Source organism: Aulonocara stuartgranti (assembly GCF_965226115.1).
Source record: "Aulonocara stuartgranti genome assembly, chromosome: 2".
Lineage (NCBI taxonomy): Eukaryota > Metazoa > Chordata > Actinopteri > Cichliformes > Cichlidae > Aulonocara > Aulonocara stuartgranti.
This window is the reverse complement of record NC_138940.1, coordinates 30,543,897-30,563,759: the sequence shown is the minus strand read 5'-3', so window position 1 is coordinate 30,563,759 and position 19,863 is coordinate 30,543,897. Positions and strand designations below refer to the sequence as shown.

The window sequence follows — 19,863 nt, the reverse complement described above, 5'->3', positions numbered from 1 at the left end:
AGACTTTCTACAAGTTTTTTCTACAAATGCTCAAGTTTTTAAACTGTTCCAACATCTCTCTCTGTATATCTGTATGTCTCTGAGCTTCTATGCTGAAATATTATTAAAATGAAGGTAAAAACCGACATGATCATTCTGCTCAGACCCCAAGCAACTCTCCAACACTTCATGGGCTGGATGCTTCTTCTACACACATCATTCAAAGCGACACCTGTGCGTGCATGTGCAGCGAGTGGCTGTGATCTTGGAGTACCTGAGGCAGGTAGGGATCACGGCCAACCGGTAATCAATCTGGGACCTTGGGATATCACATGTTGACAATTTATCATCTCTCTTGTACTGACTTGTTTGCATCTGAAAACTTTGAAATTGTGGTCAGATTATTAGCATCACTTGTAGCCTCATCAAAGTCTTAACTTGTGTTTTTATTTAAAAAACGTTTTGGTGTGAAAAAATGAATTTGCTGATTTGATTTTGCTTTGTGATCCACACAAAGGAACCTGATTTGCATTTACAAGGTGGTAAAACAGATACATTCACACTGCACTCTTGTTTCACACTGGTCTAAACCTCATGCTTTTTCTCTGTAAAGTTCCATTTCTCAAGCTAACTTAAATTTCTCACACCATCTTCCTCTTTTTTGCTTGCGTAACGAATATTAAGCAATGTCACCCAACACTGATCATGCTTTATTTAAAGAAACATGATGCCACATTGTTACACATTAACTGACATTAACATTTGCTGTTATCTAGAGCTACGTTACCTACCAGTCATCTCTATAACCTCTTGCCACATAAACAAGAGGCAGTGGAGAAATACATCCCTAACTCTTCACCTGGGTTTTTCTTTGTTGATAAAAAGGCTAAAACTCCCCGGCCCTGCATTCAAGACCTAAATAGCATTGCTATGAAAAATAAATAGCCCCTCACATTCATATGCACTCCTTTCAAGACACTACTGGAAGCCAGAGTTTTCTCTAAGTTGAATCTCCAAAAAACCTTTCATTTTTCATTTCCACTATTTTTTGACTTGAATTGTAAACAAAAACAGATCTCATTAATTTAAATACAATCCAGATCAGATTTATATATGTAGCACCACATCGTAACATGTGCACTGTCAAATGTTGAATCTTATGTCAGCTTATTTGTACTTAGAAGCCAGTTTAACACACGTCTTCCTCTGTCGGCTTTGTAGGTTTATGACCATTGTTGGGTGGTCTAACCTTACTTGAGCAAAGAAGAGGAAGATGGTGTGAGAAACTTTGCTTGAGAAAAGGAACATTATAAAGAAAAAGCATGAAGTTTAGACAAGTGTGAAAAAACAGTACAGTGTGAATGAATCTGTTACAATAATCAAAACAGTTTGAAAACTGCTGCACTGAGTAACACTGTAAAAAGTCTGAAATGTATTACTATTACATCTAATGTGATCACTCTAAATTTTTCACATAGTCAGTACTAGCGAGTTGCTTTCTTGATAGCTCATCTCTGTACAAAGGGAACAAAAATCCAATGAACATCACGTCTAAAGCTAAGTCAGCTTAAGTTCCGTCTCAGAGCTTCTTTTAGAATACATGACAAATGTTTTGTTCTCCTTCTCACAGTCCTTCACACATGAAGTCTATTTGCTTGAAAGCTAAAAAGTGGAAGAATAACTGATGTCACTTCCTTTTTTCCTCTCAGTGTGTGAAAAGATAAACAGAACTTCAGTAAAACCTGACACCAACACATTCACACATTCTCCTTTGAGGCCGATTGCTGACAGGACACACTGCAGTCTGTTCAGAGCAAAACACACACGTTTGGTTTTGAAGTTTGAAAGCTGCTGACTGGATCAACAGTGAGGAGACATGGAAACTGTAGTTGGACTGTTGTTGATGATGTTTGGAGTGTCTCATGGTGAGCTGTTCAACTATTCTCATGTAGTCTTTCACAAATACTTGATTTTAAATCAGTAACATGTTTTGCAGCCATGACATCCAATAAAATCACTGAAAGATGTTTGAGCTGCTTCATCTATAAGAATAACAGTGAAATATATATTTTTTTAAAAACACCTAAAATTCAGATAAAGATCAGATGAATACAGCCTCAGTTTGTGAATATCATTTTAACTTTGAACTAAACGTAACAATTTGTGATCTAATTTACATAAATATGCGCTAAAGCTGATTAAATCATAGAAAGAATAATATAATAAGAAAAATTGGATTATCCCTGAGCCCTAGCTGTGTGCAACATGTGTCGTTTTCATCTGCATGCATATAAATGCTTCTTTAGATCTCCTCGAATCTCTCTCCTCCCAAATATAAGAACAAAATCAGCATTAGCTCAGAGTAGCTTCATTAGATATGTGAATTAGATGGATGCGATTTGATTTTTTAAAATTTGTGCTTTTGCTTTGCTTGTGCCAAGTTGCTTTGATAAAATCTCTCACAATTAGAGTCAATTTAATTGTAGATTTTCTCTTAACCCTTTGTAAAAGAAAATAAAGGTATAAATCTGAGTATTAATCCTTATTACTCCAAACAGCTTGTGTAGGTTGTTCTAGCCTTTCCAGGTAACACACCCTCGAAGGCTGCACTCTAGGCTTCTAAAAGCATCCTATAGGTCAGGGGTAGGCAACTCCAGGCCTCGAGTGCCGGTGTCCTGGAGGTTTTAGATGTGTCCGTGATCCATCCCAGCTGATTTAAAGGGCTAAATGACTCCTCAGCATTTCTTGAAGTTCTCCAGAGGCCTGGTAATGAACTAATCATTTGATTTAGGTGTGTTAACCCAGGGTGCGATCTAAAACCTGCAGGACACCGGCACTCGAGGCCTGGAGTTGCCTACCCCTGCTATAGGTTAACAAGTACCACAATCAAGAGGGGAGATGATACAGTTTGACCTGCAAGCGTACTCAGGTTTCTTCATATCAGGGCAATCAGGGAAGACACCTGGTCATCAGTGCAGTCAGGCTGGGCGAGTCCCCTCACCCACACTGGCTCCAGCTAAACCCTTCATCATCTACTGGGTAAGACCCAGTAGAAAATCACCGTCCTGTACAGGGGGGTGGGTACTGAAAATTGACAAATATATTCTCTCTAGGTTTGATTAGAAGCACTGTGTTACCCACACTGTGAGTGTTTTTTGTGCTTCTGTTTTTATTTCAAGTTGACTAGTTTTTGACTTGGTAAAGTCAAGCCAGTTTAACTCACATATCGTTAGCTTCATAGCATAATTGCCTAAGTCATTTGACTAAGTCAATGACTTAGGCAATTATGCTATGAAGCTAACGATATCTTTCTATCCCTCCTGCACCCTCTATTCTCCTGCAGCTACAGGAGAATAAAATCGTCAGATTACCTCTTTATGTAAAGCTTTAGGGATGTAGTTCTCCCTTGCCTCTTGTTTAGGTTGAGTTTACAGAAATGACTATTTAATGTAGCTGCAGTTAATAGTCAATGTTAAGTCTATTATATCGGTATCATGTTTCTTTGAATCAAACATGACCAGTGTTGAGTGACACTGTTTAACCTTTAAAAATTTAAGTTGGCTTGAGAACCACCTTGTACATGTAAATGCTTCCTGTGTGTGAATGACAGTGTTGGTCAAGTTACTTGAAAAAAGTAATCAGTAACTAATTACTAATTACTTCCCCCCAAAAGTTACTTTACTGATTACTTATTTTCAAAAGTAATTAATTACTTAGTTACTTTTAAAAAACACGATTTACAACCTGAAGAGGTGATAAAGCGATAGATCTTTCAGCCCAATTCTACTTTTTCTGCATAATCCATCATACAAAATGTAATCAAATGGAAAAATCTCTTTTTTTTAAACTTGTTTTATCAGTTTTAATCTTTTAACTTTATGCATCAAGCAAAAATTTAATTATATGCAACATTCTCTGACTTGAAGAAATTTGTTTAACATTTAAATTTTCTGCACATTCCAGCACATAAAATAAAATATTTTTTGTGTTTACACTCACTCTTTCAAATAGATGCAAGTAAAACACAGCAGAACATAAATAAAGTCAAAGACTCAGTGGTCCTGTTGCTCTATTTTCACCTGTAAAGCAGGATTGCGGTAGGCGGAGGTTTACCCTGGTGCAGGTGTGTCGCGGTCAGTTGAAGAATCTGCGAGTTTCTCTGTGAGTTTCCCATTACGTCGTTGCGCACTCGGTACTTGCTTGGAAGTTTAGGGGTTTTTTTCGCTGTAAAAAGAAGTTTTCTTCCCACGCACAACGGACGCTAATGTTTTTGTCACTTTTTATGGAATCAAACTCAAAGTAAGGTCAGTACTTCCACGCTTTAAACGCTGCACGCTCATACTCTCTCCCACAATCAATATGTGATCCATTGTTGATCTGCACACAGCTGTTGTCACGAACATCGCACTCGCTTACGCCACTGTCGTGAGACATTCTCGCAAAAAATCACGGTTTTAGTAACGCAGTAACGCAGCGTTCCTACGGGAAAGTAACGGTAATCTAATTACCGTTTTTGCAATAGTAATCCCTTACTTTACTTGTTACTTGAAAAAAGTAATCAGATTACAGTAATGCGTTACAAGTAACGCGTTACTGCCCATCTCTGGTGAATGACAAAGCAACATCATATCGGCAGTCATAAACAAGACATTTTTAAACTTCTGCACTGGCTAACACTGTGATGAGTCTAGAAGTGATGCTAATACATTCATATAAACCCATGATATACCCATGCTCCAGACTGATAACAATACTATCAATAATATCAGTATCGTTATGCCATTGAGATACTATGACAACTATTTAACCTGATCCATAGTGTTGTAGAGAGTGTTGATGTTAATGTATGTTTTGGGGCATTACACCCTGGAACCTTCAGAGGTTTTTCAGGGCTTTCCCTGTCGGAATGTTATGTGGGAAACATGTTCCTGTATGTGTTGTGGCTAACTGTTGATGCCTCCGAAAGTGGTCAGTAAACGTCCTGATTGTGGACCCTGAGTCTTCGAGCATTATTATCCTGAGATTATAACACATAGTATTTAATGGACAGTTGATACTGGTGGCTTTCTCTCTGTGAGCTGCTGGGAGACCTTATGGGGTTTTTATGCTTGATGTGTTGTTTGTGTTGTGGGTGTCGCAAGACAATTTGTGAGATCACATCCTGAATTTACCAATTTAAAGGCAGTACATCGGCTGGTCATTCACCTTTGGATTTTTGTAACTTGGCGCATTGCGTACAGCCATCGCAGCTGGGTTGAAGACATGAGAGAACAATTGTGCCGATTTTTTTTTACCACCATTTTGATGAAAATGCAGTACAGAAGCTACTGACACAGTGTGGAAGATGTTGCAACTGTTTGAAAACTTGAGTTTGTGGAAAGAATGTTGCAAAAAAACCCACATTTGACAAAGTTTTGGTTTCCAGGTTTTCAGTTTTGACTCTTTTTTTAAAAAAAAAAACCTGTCTGACGTGATATTGTCTGATTGGTGACGCTTGTCATTTACAAAATTATTGCTGGTATACATGGCTGTATGATGTATCATTCTCTCTAGCTAGTGATCAGCGCAATGCATGCTATGTCCTATGTGAAAGGGCCTTGGGTAAAGGTATCTGAGGAGGCATATCTTGTGTTGTGGGACTGAATAATAAAAAACACCATAGTATAACTGGTCAAAAACAAAGTTTGAAGTACTACTATTTTTTTTTTTACCCCAAGGGCATGCAAGTATTTCCCACACTCTTGCTACACAACATGTTAATGTATGTGCATATATGTATAGTATGTTACCACTTCCCTTTTCAGGGAACAAGAAGTGAAGCACCAACACTTAAAGCTGTTCTGCAGCAATGGAGGTTACTCAAGCCTTGAAAGTTTTTCCTACATGCGTCCAAAGTGTTCTTGATTACTTACAACCCTGCTCCTGCAGATAGAGGTGTTTGCAAAACTAGTGTTGGAACATGCTGTGATACCATGTCCTTGTGAGTATTATTTGAACTGTAATGTACAGCAGAAGATCATGTGTTTCCATAAAAATGGCAAGAAAAAGGAAATTAACCCTAGAAGAAAGACAGACCATCATAACATTTAAAAATATTTCCTACACAGAAATTGCAATGAAGTCAAGATGTCAGTCAGTAGTTTCCTTCACCATCAAGAACCACTCTAAGTAAACTGACGGGATGAGGTCTGCAGACTTCAAACCACACAGAATCAGAAGATACATTTCTGAAAGTCAAGCTTGTGTGGGACACCTCACAAGACCACAGCTTTAAAACTTGATAGTGATTGTAGAAAACAAATCTCAGTTTTGACTGCAAAGAGAAGCCTTTAAGTTGCAGGTTTGACAGGTCGAGTTGCAACAAGAAAACCATTTATAAGATGCCAGAATAAGTTAAAAAAAAGGGTTGCCTGGGCCAGGAACCACAAATGTTGGACTACTGTAGACTGGAAGGCAGTTTTATGGACTGATGAATCAAAATGTGAAATCTTTGTTTCATGCTGAAGGGATGGTTCCTCAGTGTGTAACAGCATACGTCAAATAAGTAAGAGAAAGTGTCTGGTCTGTATGTAAAGTCCTTTTGCAATGGCATATTTTGATGTTTTGGGGACTACATCAATAAAACTAATAAACTAAATCATAGCAACAATAAAAAATAATGTCTAAAAAAAGGCAACAAAAGTGTAGCTGGTCAACAATAAAGTGTGAAGCAGTATCATTATTCTTTACTAAATATTATGTAGCACACTCTTGCTACATATGTATATGTAAATAATAGTATGTTACAAGCTGTACTTATATTATATATTTATATTCCTGCAAACATATTCTTCACTCAGTGCTCACCATGCTGACTGACATGTTTTTACTTTTTACTTTGTGTTTAAAGATGAAAAGTAAGCCACAATTGATCTTGTGCTTTTGTTATCCACATATCTGTAACTGATCATTTCTCTTTAATACAGTAACACAGTTTTCTTATTAACATAATCTCAGATTCAAAACTTCTTTTAAAATAAATGAAGATTGTTTCGTTCTCTTACTCTCAGACCGTAACGACATAATTCTGTTTTCTTTAAGCTAAAAAGTGGAAGAACTTGTCACTTCCTTTTATCCTCTCAGCAGATGAAAGAATAAAGAAAACTTCAATAAGTCTTGAAACCAGCTTTTAAAAAAAATATTTTTAAACCCCTCTCATTCGAGGCTTATCACTGACACTTTGCTTCAGTTCAGAGCCGCTTACATGTTTAGTTATTCTGAAAGCTACTGAGTGGATCGACAGTGAGCAGACATGGGAGCTGTAGTTGGGTTGTTTTTGATGATGTTTGGAGTCTGTCATGATGAGCTGTTCAAATTTTCTCCTGTAGTCCTTCGTTAATACTTCGTTTTATAGTCAATGTGTTGTTGTTTTCAGCAATGGGAATCAGTAAAATAAGTCTGACATTGTTGTAGTCTAAACAAATCCCCGGTACACACCTGCAGAGGAATTATTATTCTGATGCTGCTTTGAGCAACGTGAAGTTATAGACATCAGCAACCACAGTCAATTGTCTTCCAGGTGCCAGAGCAGGGGACGGTGAGGGAAATTTAAAACTGCTTGGCTAACGGTAAACATAAATTCAGTAAAATCTTTTTTGACGCCAGCGGTAACGACATCTGGTTTAGTCAATTGAAGGTGACAAAACTATTGCATGGTTGTGTAACTTTGGTAAAACAATGTTGTACTCTGTAGTGTTCATTTGTTACCATTACCAGCAAGTCAAACAAGTACAGGATATCTTAGTTTTTCTAAAATTGCTGGCTGTCCGAGTGGTGCCCTAAAAAACAATATGTTTTTTGTATATAATTGCAAAACTTTGTGGGGGAAACCTGGTCTTTTTTTTATGGGAAAGGGGATCCATCCCAATTTGGATGAAGCAACTCTCATTTCTCCAAACCTTGACAAATTTATTAAACCTCAAAACGTGGCTAAACAGAGTTGGGACCAGGAAGCAGCGTCACTTCTCGCCTCCTGGTATCCCCTTAGAGACTGACAAAAAGTAAAAAGAGATTTAAAGCAAAAAAATAAATAAAAAAATAAAAAAATAAAAAAAACAACAACAGCAACAACAAAACATTATAGGGTCCGCAGCTCCACCAAAGAGTAAAACAGTTAAATGTGGATAAGTTGAACATTAGGTCCCTTTTACCTGGTTGCAGCAGGATGAATGTTTAGTTTATTAGATGAATCAAAACCTTGGGTCATACTGTCAGTGTCCATAGCTGGACTGGCCATCGGGCATACCGGGCATTTGCCAGGTGGGCCGATTGTGATTTTTAATTTTTATGGGTTTTCTTTTCGTAACGGTATAAACAATGAAAGGTGGTGGATTGGCCAGATACTGGCAGATGTGTAGAAATAACTCAATTGTTTGGTGGTGGCTATAGCAGAGCTTCCACAGATTCAATAACATTAGCAAGTGGTGGAGGCCAGCAGGTGGGCCTCCTGCCTCACCGCTGGTCCGAGTATCAGCGGAACTGAACTTCAGGTGAGAAGTTATGACCTGCAGTCTATCTGGGTCAGATATAAACCAAGTTTAGTTTACTTTCGTTGTGCTAACTTTTTACAGTCAGTAACAATAACTCGCACTGCGTATTAGCCAGCATGACGGAGTTTCTATACTGCTGGGCGGGTGCTACGATGTTACTAATGGTAAACTTTATTTTATTCATAAGGTTAGTTATTAGAGAACGCAATCTTCTCGTAGAGAAAATATTACGCGTTTCATATTGCGGTGAAAAGGAACGCAATTTGTCCTGTGCTTCAGCTACAATGAAAAAAAGGCACAAAGCTGGAATTATTCTGTGTGTTCATGCTGTCTTCTTTCACTTTTTAAAGGTTGCCATGTTAGAAAAAATATTTTGCCCTGCCATGCTCCTTTTTTTATGTGGTAAATAAATAGTTTATGAAAATATCACTAAATCTGTCATTTATTATTTTTAATATTCAGTAATGATCAAGTTTCACCTCTAGTCTTCTAATTTCAGGTTTCCACTATGTGTTGTAGATAGTTCAGGAAGTTAACTCAACCAAGCAGTCTTTGGGTTTCGGCTAAGTACTGTTTAGAAGACCAGAATAGGGAGGATGGTGTAGGTTTAAGTTTATTAGATTGATACATATATACCAACAAGACAGTATATATCACGTTTGTTTTCATTCAAAGGCTTTATGGTTTTTCCTATAATACCTGGTGAGCAGGTCTCTAGTCACAAATTTTGTCCCAGTCCAGCCCTGACAGTGTCCTTAAAGCACAGGTCCACGTGGTGTGTGGCAGCAATCTTCCACTCCAGAAAATTTAGTGCTCAGTTCAGATAAAATAATTATTGTGGTTGATCTTAACATCCTTGCAGATGCTGTAAGTAAATATAGTTATGACTGTTGGAGCTGATTAATTTATATTTGAATAATAATATCAATAATAAAATAGGATGAAAGGCGTACCCTTTTTTCAAATATTTATTTAATGCATTTAAGTTTTGGAAAATCCCTCAATTACTTATTTAATTGCATTTTACAGACACTATGTTAGTGTAATTCAAATACTCTGCATTATTTGATCATTTTTAGTGTTTTAACTAGACCAATGTGAGGAGTTCCCTGAAACATCAAATGATCAAAATTGTTCATTCTTGCTATGTTTTTTTTTTTTATTTAAGCTATTGACATTTTAAATTGGTCTGTCTTAAGTATCTACATAGGTCATGATGTTATGATGATAAGGCAATATGAAGAGTAACCTTCTTTCATATCAGGTTCAGTCTTGTCATTTTATTATTTGGACATGAAACCCATAATTTTTAAATGTTTGTTATGAAAAAGACTCACTCTGATTAGGAAATAGTTGGCTGTAGCCTCGCTATGGTTTAGTCACAGACCTGTGTAATGCTCATTCACTTTGTGTGACCTGAGATAGGTCGCACTATTTCTGTTTTAGGTAAACATTTGGAAATGTTGCCATAAATGTTCTGGTAGCGACTGAACACTGAAATGAGTGATATCTTTTTTTTAATTTATTATTGTTATTATTTACAGGTGTGGAAAGTTACTGTGACGGCAGACCAGATGGAGCTCATTGTTATGGAACTTTGAGAGGAACTTTGGACATCAAACTGACGGACAGCACCTCAGAAATATTCAGATTACAACTATTAAAAAATACATCAGTAATAAAATTCAGGAGAAGCAACAGTCTTAAATATAATACGACAGATGAAAGATTTCTGTTTTATCCCAGTAATGGAACACTTAGGATACATAACCTGAGCAGTACAGACAGCGGAAAATATAACTTTTTGACCTTTAATTTAGCTGGAAAAATATCAGCTGAGCGGACTTTACAGATTTTTATTCAAGGTAATTTTTCCCTGCATTACTAGATTGAAAGTTAACATTGTTCTGGTAATTCATATGCATATATACAGTGTGTAAAAAGAAGTATTGAACACATCACCAAATTTCTAAGTAAATGTAATTTTAAAGGTGCTATTGACATGAAATTCTCACCAGATGTCAGTAACAACCTATCCAACCAAACACATGAAAAGAAAAAGAGATAAATCGCCCTCATCACCCTAAAGTGAATTCAAGCGCTACAAATTATTTCACAAGTTCTAAGTTCAAAAGCCTCTTATTAACAAACTCTGACAGAAAGAAAGTTCTGTGAATCTGAGTGTCTTCTCAGTTTCCTGTACAGAATCTCCTCTGCAACACACTCTCTCACAGGGCTCTGCTGAACCGTTATATAGACAGCATGAGACACATTAGAAATATCTGTGAATATAACAGGGAAAAGGACTTGCAAATCAGCGAGGAGCTCACTATCACAGTTAAACAACACTTAGGAAAAGATTAGAGGTCAGATCCCAGCTGAAATAGGAGTCAGGTCATTGCCAGATGCTTCACACACATGCTTGAGTGTTTCAGGTGCATCTGATATGGGGATGGGGATCCTGGCAGATCCCTCCCCTGTAAGGTAAGGCGGGATGAGAGAATACACACACAGCCACCAGCACACAAACAGGATACAGAGGAGGACTGTGACATTTGTCTTGTAAAATATGGTGCAAGAGTGAAAACTCTCAAGTGTGTTTTATTTCACAGCTCTAACTTTTCAGAAATATGTGTGTGTCTCTACACAGGTACTTCCTGGTTCATACATGGTTTGAAAGCAGTGGTAATTGCGGTGGTAATTATATCATTAAGTGGGATTTGGATCTACTTCACTTGGAAGAAAAAAACAATATTGGAAGGCTCTGCTGTCCCACAAAGGATGGAATCTCCAGACAACTCTGTTTTAATGACTGAAATGAGTCCTTACTCCAACACCTAGTGTCACCTTTCACCTGCTGTAAATTCGCTGTGTGTCCTTATAGGTGTGCAAATGAGGACTAGGTTCTTCTTCTTCTTGTTCTTTTTTCTTTTGTCATATGTAGTGCACAAGGACACATTTGTTTACACCCTTTGGTGTGTTTGTGTTGCATTTTATAATAAACCATATAGTTTACAATGTGATTTCAGGGTGTGAATAAAGAGGTAACAAAAATGTTTATTTCTGGTTCTTAAAAGCAGGAATAGTCAAAGAAAAAAAAGACCATGGAAAAGGGGAGAGCAAAAACTTTAGAGGAAAGGAGCTAAAGAACTGAAATAACATCTGAGTCGAACATTAACAATCAAGTTAAAAAGGGTCACGTTTTTATGTTGTGTAGTGTCGGGCAACAGAACTTCAACTGGATGGCATTTAGCCGGATTTGAGCAGACAGTATGTCTCTGAACACCTCAAAATACATTCGGCTGCGTCTGTCCTGTGTCATCAATAAACACTAGTGTCCTAGTTCCATTGGCAGCCATGACATGCCTCCGCTGTTTTTTACAGATGATGTGGTATGCTTTGTATTGGTCTTTCACGTGGAATTCCAATAAAATTGATTCATGTTTGTGGCTGTAATGTGACAAAATGTGAGAAAGTTCAAGGGGACTGAATACTTTTGCAAGCCACTGTATATAAAAGGGCCTTGGCTAAAGTTCTCTGAGAAGACATATCTTGCGTTGTGGGACTACATAAATAAAACTAAATTTAAAGTCTGAAGAAGTACTTTCTGGTTTTTTTTAACCACAAGGGCATGCATTTATGTACCACACTCTTGCTACACATTATGTATAACAACTTAAAGCTGTTCTGCAGCAACGGAAATGGATTAAGCCTTGAAAGTTTGTGCTACCATTTCCTACATGCGTCCAAAGTTTTCTTGATTACTTACAGCCCTGCTCCTACAGATAGAGGCTTTTGTAAAAGTAGTGTTGGAACATGCTGTGGTACCATTCCCTTGTGAGTATTATGTCAGCCTGCAGTTTCCTTTGCCATCAAGAGGCACTCCGAGGGGAAGAGGTCTGCAGACCTCAAACCACACAGAATCAGAAGATACATTTCTGAAAGTAAATAGCTTGTGTGAGACACTTAATAAGACCACAGCTTCAAAACTTGATAGTGATTATAGTAAGCAAGTTTCGGTTTTGACTGTAAAGAGAAGGTTTTGAGTTGCAGGTTTGACAGGTCGAGTTGCAACAAGAAAACCATTTATAAGATTCCAGAATAAGTTAAAAAAAAGGGTTGCCTGGGCCATGAAACACATCTGATGGACTACTGTAGACTGGAAGGCAGTTTTATGGACTGATGACTCAAAATGTGAAATCTTTGTTTCATGCAAGATTTTTATATGTCGTTGAGTAGGTGAAGAGATGGTCTTTCCCTTTTCACGTCCTTTGAAATGGCATATTTTGATGTTTTGGGGACTACATCAATAAAACTAATAAACTAAATCATAACAACAATAAAAATAATGTCTAAAAAAAGGCAATAAAAGTGTAACTGGTCAACAATAAAGTGTGAAGCAGTATCATTATTCTTTACCACATATTATGTAGCACACTCTTGCTACATATGTATATGTAAATAATAGTATGTTACAAGCTGTACTTATATTATATATTTATATTCCTGCAAACATATTCTTCACTCAGTGCTCACCATGCTGACTGACATGTTTTTACTTTTTACTTTGCGCTTAAAGATGAAAAATATAAGCCACAATTGATCCTGTGCTTATTTTGTTATCCACATATCTGTTAGTAGGCATTTCTCTTTCTCGTTGACGTAATCTGTCAGTTTTGAGACTTATTTCAAAATAAATGACGAATGTTTCGTTCTCTTCCTCCCTGTTAATCGCGATATATTTTTATTCTCGTCAAACTAAAAAGCGGAACAAGAACTTGTCACTTCCTTTTATCCTCTCAGCAGATGAAAGGATAAACAGAAATTCAATAAGACTTGAAACTAGCTTTCTTTGAAAACCCGTTGTCCGAGGCTTATCACTGACGCTTGGCTTCAGTTCAGAGCCGCACACGCGTCTGTTTTTAATTATTTTGAAAGCTGCCGAGTGGATCAACAGTGAGCAGACATGGAAGCTGTAGTTGGATTGTTTTTGATGATGTTTGGAATCTGTCATGGTGAGCTGTTCAAATTTTCTCATGTAGTCCTTCGTTAATACTTCGTTTTGTAGTCAAAGTGTTGTTGTTGTTGTTGTTTTAAATCAGCCACGGGATCCTGTACAATCAGTTAAAAAAGTCTGATATTGCAACAGTGCTGGATATTGTTGTAGTCTAAACACCCCCGTCCCCTCCCTGTACACACCCCGTGGGGTAAATATTATTTTGATTATTGGCGATGCTGCTTTGAGAAACGTGAAGTTCGAGACAGCGAGAACCACAGTCACATGTCTTCCAGGCAGTGGCGTGTCTAGAAAATTTTTGTTGGGGGGGCAGGTAGATGCACAGACTTGGAGAAGGGTGGCAGATGTAATTGGCAGATAATGTTAAAAAAATATCTTAACAACTGTTAACCATAATTCAATAACCCTATAAACCTAATAACCGAACGCACTTTTAACTCTTATTAGAATGAGATTTTAACCACTACGGTGCAAAGGTTTTAGATACTGCATTGATAAAGTACAAGAGATACAATCAGTGCTTTGTTGGTGTTTATTCAGCATTCAAGTACAGCAATATTTGCATAGTATTTTTACTGACATATAGCGCACATATGTTTTGGGCAAAAACAGTTTTGAATTTTAAAATACGAACATTTTTAACATACAATTTGCAAATTAGCCAATGCCAATGCAAAACTTTATCTGCCTATTAAAAAAAGAAGATAATCTTCTCACAAACTGGTGTTTGATTTTGAAAAGGAAAAAAGTGGGGAAACAAATGAAAAGACTAACATTTGAATGAAACCTGAAAGCAAGTAAATACTTTCTATGCTGCTCTATACATTTTACGTCAGATAAAACTTTTGTTTGCAAGATTCAGATAATTATTTAATAAGAGCTAGATATTTTAAATGAGAATAAGAAAGAAAAGTATTTCTTTGTGCCCCCCTTTCCCTGTTAATGCCCCACCTGGCCCCCTGGCAAAACTTTCCTAGAGAATGAGAGAAGAAGAGGCAGCTGTGCAGCGTAAACACACAGAATAACTCCAGCTTTGTGTCTTTTTTTCATTCTAGCTGAAGTACGGGACAAACTGCGTCTCTTCTCAGCTTAATACGAAATGCGTAATATTACCGTTCCATTTTTTAAGGAGCCGTTGGCAACTCTACTAACTAACCAGCGGAGGCGTCACCCAGAGGGGAGCCATTGAAATGTGGGGTGAAGAATGTGAGAGGGGTCGTTGATGATTTTGGCTGCCTGTCTAAGGGCCTGTTGGCTGAAAACCTGTGCCAGATTTTTGACAGGCAGGCCAATGATTTTAGAGCACACTGATGCAGTGTGCTGCAGTCTGTATAGCAGCAATCTTCCACTCTTGCTAATTAATCAACCATAGAGAGACAGAATTTTCATTCATTAGAAATCCTGATACTTAGCCTCATCCACCCTAATTGTCAAAACTCTCATAAATCAGTTGTTAAACTCACAACACATAAATTATTTGTTATTATCTATCATCCACATAGCCCTTACTCAGAGTTTCTGATTTAGTGCTCAGTTCAGATAAAATAATTATTGTGGGTGATCTTGACATCCTTGCAGATGCTGAAAGTAGATATAGTTATGACCGTTGAGCTGATTAATTTATATTTGAATAATAATTTTTTTTAAATTTATTTTGTTTGTAGAAAAGCTAATTCAACTTTTGCGAGATCTCGCAAAAGTTGATATTGGCTCGGTTTACAAGACATCACATATTCGCAAAAGTGCTCCGACGTTTTAGGAGATGTATGAAACTTTTGCGAGATCCCGAGTTTGTTTTGTGAGATCTTGCAAAAGTCCGTCTTAATTTTTTTTTCTCCCATGTCCGCTGCGGGGCTCCGAACTATTTACATTTTAAATGGGTCTAGCTTAAGTAACACAATAGGTCATGATGTTATGATGATAGGGCAACATCAGCAGTAACAGTTACCTGAAACATCAAATTATTTTATTATTTGGACATAAATTATAATTTATATAATTATAAAAAAAAAAGCACAGTTGACTAACTGTGCTCATTCACTTTGTGTGACCTGAGATAGGTCGCACTATTTCTGTTTCAGATAAACATTTGGAAATGCTGCCATAAATGTTCTGGTGGCGACTAAACACAGAAATGAGTGATATCTTTTCTTTAATTCATTATTATTATTATTTACAGGTGTGGAAAGTTACTGTGATGGCAGACCAGATGGAGCTCATTGTTATGGAACTTTGGGAGGAACTTTGGACATCAAACTGACGGACAGCACCTCAGAAATATTCAGTCTCCGACTATTAAAAAATACATCAGTAATAAAATTCAGGAGAAGCAACAGTTCTAGATATAATACGACAGATGAAAGATTTCTGTTTTATCCCAGTAATGGAACACTTAGGATAAATAACCTGAGCAGTACAGACAGCGGTAAATATAACTTTTCAACCTTTAATTCAGATGGAAAAATATCAGCTGAGCGGACTTTACAAATTTTTATTCAAGGTAATTTTTCCCTGTATTACTAGATCGAAATTTAACATTGTTCTACTAATCCATATGCATATTTACAGTGTGTAAAAAGAAGTTTTGAACACAACACCAATTTTCTAAGTAAATCTAATTTTAAAGGTGGTATTGACATAAAATTCTCACCGGATGTCAGTAACAACCTGTCCAATCCACACACGTAAACCCCCCCCCCCCCCCCCCCCCCCCCCACAGATGTCCATTAATTATGTTATGTGTAATATTGAGAAATGACAAAGGGAAAAAGGTGCAAAAAAGCATTGAAAATCATGACACCAGCTGAGATCTGTCAGCAATAATAAAGCAGTCCTGTCACTTAGTGCAAATTAATTTTAGGTGGTTCAGTTCCAACTGCTAACCAATAAAAAGGTGTCTTGTTACCAAGGTGTCACACAAGAAATCTCTCATAATGGGTAAAACAAATGAGCAAGACCTTCACAACCTTATTTTTTTAAATAAAACATACTGATAGCATTGGTTACAGACAAAAATGTAAACTACTGAAGTTTACTGATCTCTGTTGAAGCCATAATCCTGAAGTGGAAAGAAAATAAGTTCACCCGGAAGATTTCAGACAGAGGAGTGAAAAGAATAATCCTTTGAGTTCTGATAGCTGGCCCTTCTCATAGGACCAGTTGAGGAGAGCTACAGAAAGACTTGGAATCAGCAGGTACAATTGTTTAAAACGATAAGTAATGCACTCAACCACCATGGCCTGTATGTGCACTCACCATGCAAGATTGCATTGCTGAAGAAGCGTGTTTAAGTTTACTAAACAAAATTTAGACAAGCCTGTGAAATACTGGGAAAATATGTCTGGTCAGATGAAACCAAAAATGAACTCTTTGGATACCATAATATATGCCATGTTTGAAGATCAAAAGGCACTGCATATCACCCCCAAAACACCATATCAACAGTGAAGTTTGGAGGTGAGAACATCATGGTGTGGAGCTGTTGTTCAGCATACGGGACTGGCATGCTGGAAAATGCACCAAGACATTTTTGACAAAATCTGCTGCCATCTACCAGGATGATGACGATGAAACGAGGGTGGACGTTTCAGCAAGAGAATGATCCCAAACACAAAGCCACGGAAAATCTAGAGTGGCCCAGCCAATCACTTGACCTGAATCACTTTGAAAATCTATGGAAAGAAATAAAGCTCAGAGATCATAGAATAGGGAGATTCTTGTGTGGAAGAATTGGCAAAATCACTCATGAGCAAGCATGCAACTGGTTTCTCCATACAGGACGCACCAACAAAGGCTTTTGTACAAAGTAGTAAATTCGGTAAGTGTGTTTTCTCTGTGTCATTTCTCTTTATTAAACATATCCTAATTTATGGAAATCTGTGGTTTGATTTCTTTGCGTGTGTGGATTGGACGGGCTTGTCACTGACATCTGGTGAGAATTTCACGGCAATAGTGCTAGAAATATATTACAAAAACTGGTCACTTATTCAATAAATAAATAATCTCTCTGTCTTCTCTATCTTATCTATGATAAATGTAGTTTGTGCTTTTGCTGTTCTTCATTAGAGGCTATAAAGTATGTCCAAGATTGTGTTTTAGCGTCAAAAGTCATCTGTTTGTGTTTCTCTTGGCTCCTGTGTCCTTTTATTTTTAGAAGGAGGTATTTTGCCAGTGATCTGTGGTGTTCTCTCAGCACTGGTGATTTTCTTAGTTGTGGGTGTAGCTGTCATCTGTTTTGAGAGGAGAAAAAACAAAACAAAAAAAGGTACAAAACTTGCTTTTCAATCACCTCACTCAGCCTTTTGCTCTTCTTGTAGATATACAGAATCACATTATGCTTCTTTTTTGAAGACACTTTTTTGCTTTCTTGCTAATGATTTCTTCATAATGTTATAATTTCATTGAAATATGTTGGTATTGCTAACCAGTCAGCTCTACTGCAGTAAAAACATGATCAAAACAGGTCAGAACAGCATGTTTCACAAAAACTATTACCCTAATGAATCACTGATGTTAATTTTATCTTGCTTCTATGCAGAGGAAGATGACCAGGAAGTAATGTACGCTGATGTTAGGATCAGGCAGCAGCAGGAGAAGCAAGTGAAGGGAAGAGAAGAGGAAGTGGAGTATGGCCAAGTGAAGCTTTCACAGTGATCTTATCAGACTGAACCAACGTGATGATTGTACAGAAAGATTGTTTGTGTCGCAAAATCCTTAAAATCAGGTGATTTAGATGGTCTGTGCATTTATACAGACTGCACCACTAAATGCCCACAGAGGGAGGAAGTGATGCTAAATCCCTAAACATCTTTTCTATCACAAAACGATTTTCTTTGCTTCATCTTTACTTTTGTATTATAACAGAGCATAAATTCATCATTTAAATGGAAATAATTCAAGTAAGAACACTGAAGTTTTGTATGAATTAAAGTGGAGCAACAGCTTTGAGCATGACAACACATCCAGATGTTACAGTTACAGAATATGAGAAAACCTTTTGTTTCGTGTTACTTGGTTTCATCAATGATTAATACTTTTTACTCTGTAAACAAAGACACACCACCTTTTTATTAAAGACAATTCAGATTTATTTATATAGAACTAAATCATAAAATATCAAAAAACCCTACAATAATACAGATATGAGCACGGCCAATTACTTGTTATAGTGACAATAATACCATATTGATAATGTTTTGTCATCAGTCTGGGATCTACATATGTGTTCGTTAGTGTTATGGTGTAAAAATCTCTTTATGCTAAATCAAAAATATAGTATTGTGAATAATGCTTCTATTATGCTAAAGATGTTTTTTGTTTTATTTTAATTGACTGGGTTTTTTATATATTTTGCTTCTCTATAGTTACACAGTCACAACATATTTGTAACATTGATTTTTGTGCATTTGGTGATTTACAGAAATTGCCATGGTCCCTGGGTCTCGGTATTGAAGTTTGGATTTTAGGTTATCTTTGGATTAGGTTTCCGTTATTTTTACTATTTAGTTTTCTGTTCACATAATAGTTTATTCCTTTGTCTGTATATGTTTTTTTTTCTAGCCTTTTCGTTTGTGCCATCGGTTCTTGGCTCTGATGACTTTAAATTTAGTTAGTTCCCCTTTCCAGTGTGTTCCTCCTTCTGTCTTATCTCTGTCCTTTTCTTTCAGTGTTTCCTCATTTCTGTCGACATCTCTCATGCTGTTTTCTTGTCTGCTTCCTCTAGTTACGCTCTTGTTTAACCGTTTAAAGACAAACTGCATCATGTTCAGTTTTTTTAAGAGTTTCTGAGACTTCAACATCATCAGTTTGTTTTTTTGATTCAGGCTTAAAGAGTTCAGTTCAGTTCATGTTCAGTTTTTCTTGATGAGGTTTTTTAGCTTTTCTTCCTGGCTTTGCTCTCACTGATCACCTGATTATCAGCCCATCTGTCTCCTTTTCTCTGACTAACTGATACTTTGACATGACTAAATGATGTAATTACTTTGTTTCTTATCTCTTTAGAGTCTGTTTCACTTACATGTTTTATCACCGTTAATGATTTACTCTTTTAGAAATAATTACACTTCTAAAATGTCAGTTGAATTGCCTTTTTTGTTATGATAAAATAATAATAAATAATTATTAAAGTTTCAGTGAGTAATCTCTATAATTTTTATGGTAAGCTGTGTGGAAGACAGGGGTCGGAGACTGAACACTTAACTAAAGATGGCAGCTTTATTGCTGGAAAAAATGAACTAAAACAACATCAAGGCTGAAAGAAACAAACAAAAGCTAAACTAAACCCAAGGATCTTGAATTTGACAACTAACGACTTGATGTGACTGGAGAACGTAGCACTAA

General features: G+C 36.9%; 1 protein-coding gene, 1 long non-coding RNA gene and 1 pseudogene across 5 annotated transcripts in view; all 3 read left to right on the top strand.

Moving 5' to 3' along the window:
- LOC309719630 overlaps window positions 1-19,863 on the top strand; it is a 109,127-nt pseudogene that overhangs the window by 1,344 nt on the left and 87,920 nt on the right. The window lies entirely within an intron of this gene.
- Window positions 130-12,117, top strand: LOC309719671. The gene is made up of 3 exons (XR_014280286.1): window positions 130-262; window positions 10,052-10,372; window positions 11,158-12,117. It is a non-coding gene; the product is annotated as an uncharacterized lncRNA (long non-coding RNA).
- Window positions 13,116-19,632, top strand: LOC309719659 (uncharacterized protein). 3 transcript variants are annotated; one of them, XM_082555945.1, is made up of 4 exons: window positions 13,116-13,522; window positions 15,704-16,024; window positions 17,678-17,788; window positions 18,062-19,632. In XM_082555945.1, the coding sequence occupies exons 1-4, from the start codon at window positions 13,474-13,476 to the stop codon at window positions 18,175-18,177; spliced, it is 597 nt and encodes a 198-aa protein (XP_082412071.1). In that variant the 5' UTR covers window positions 13,116-13,473; the 3' UTR covers window positions 18,178-19,632. The 3 variants fall into 3 exon arrangements, with proteins under 3 accessions (XP_082412071.1, XP_082412072.1, XP_082412073.1); XM_082555946.1 differs by having other exon boundaries at window positions 13,118-13,522; window positions 15,704-15,949; XM_082555947.1 differs by lacking the exons at window positions 13,116-13,522; window positions 15,704-16,024 and adding an exon at window positions 16,244-17,341.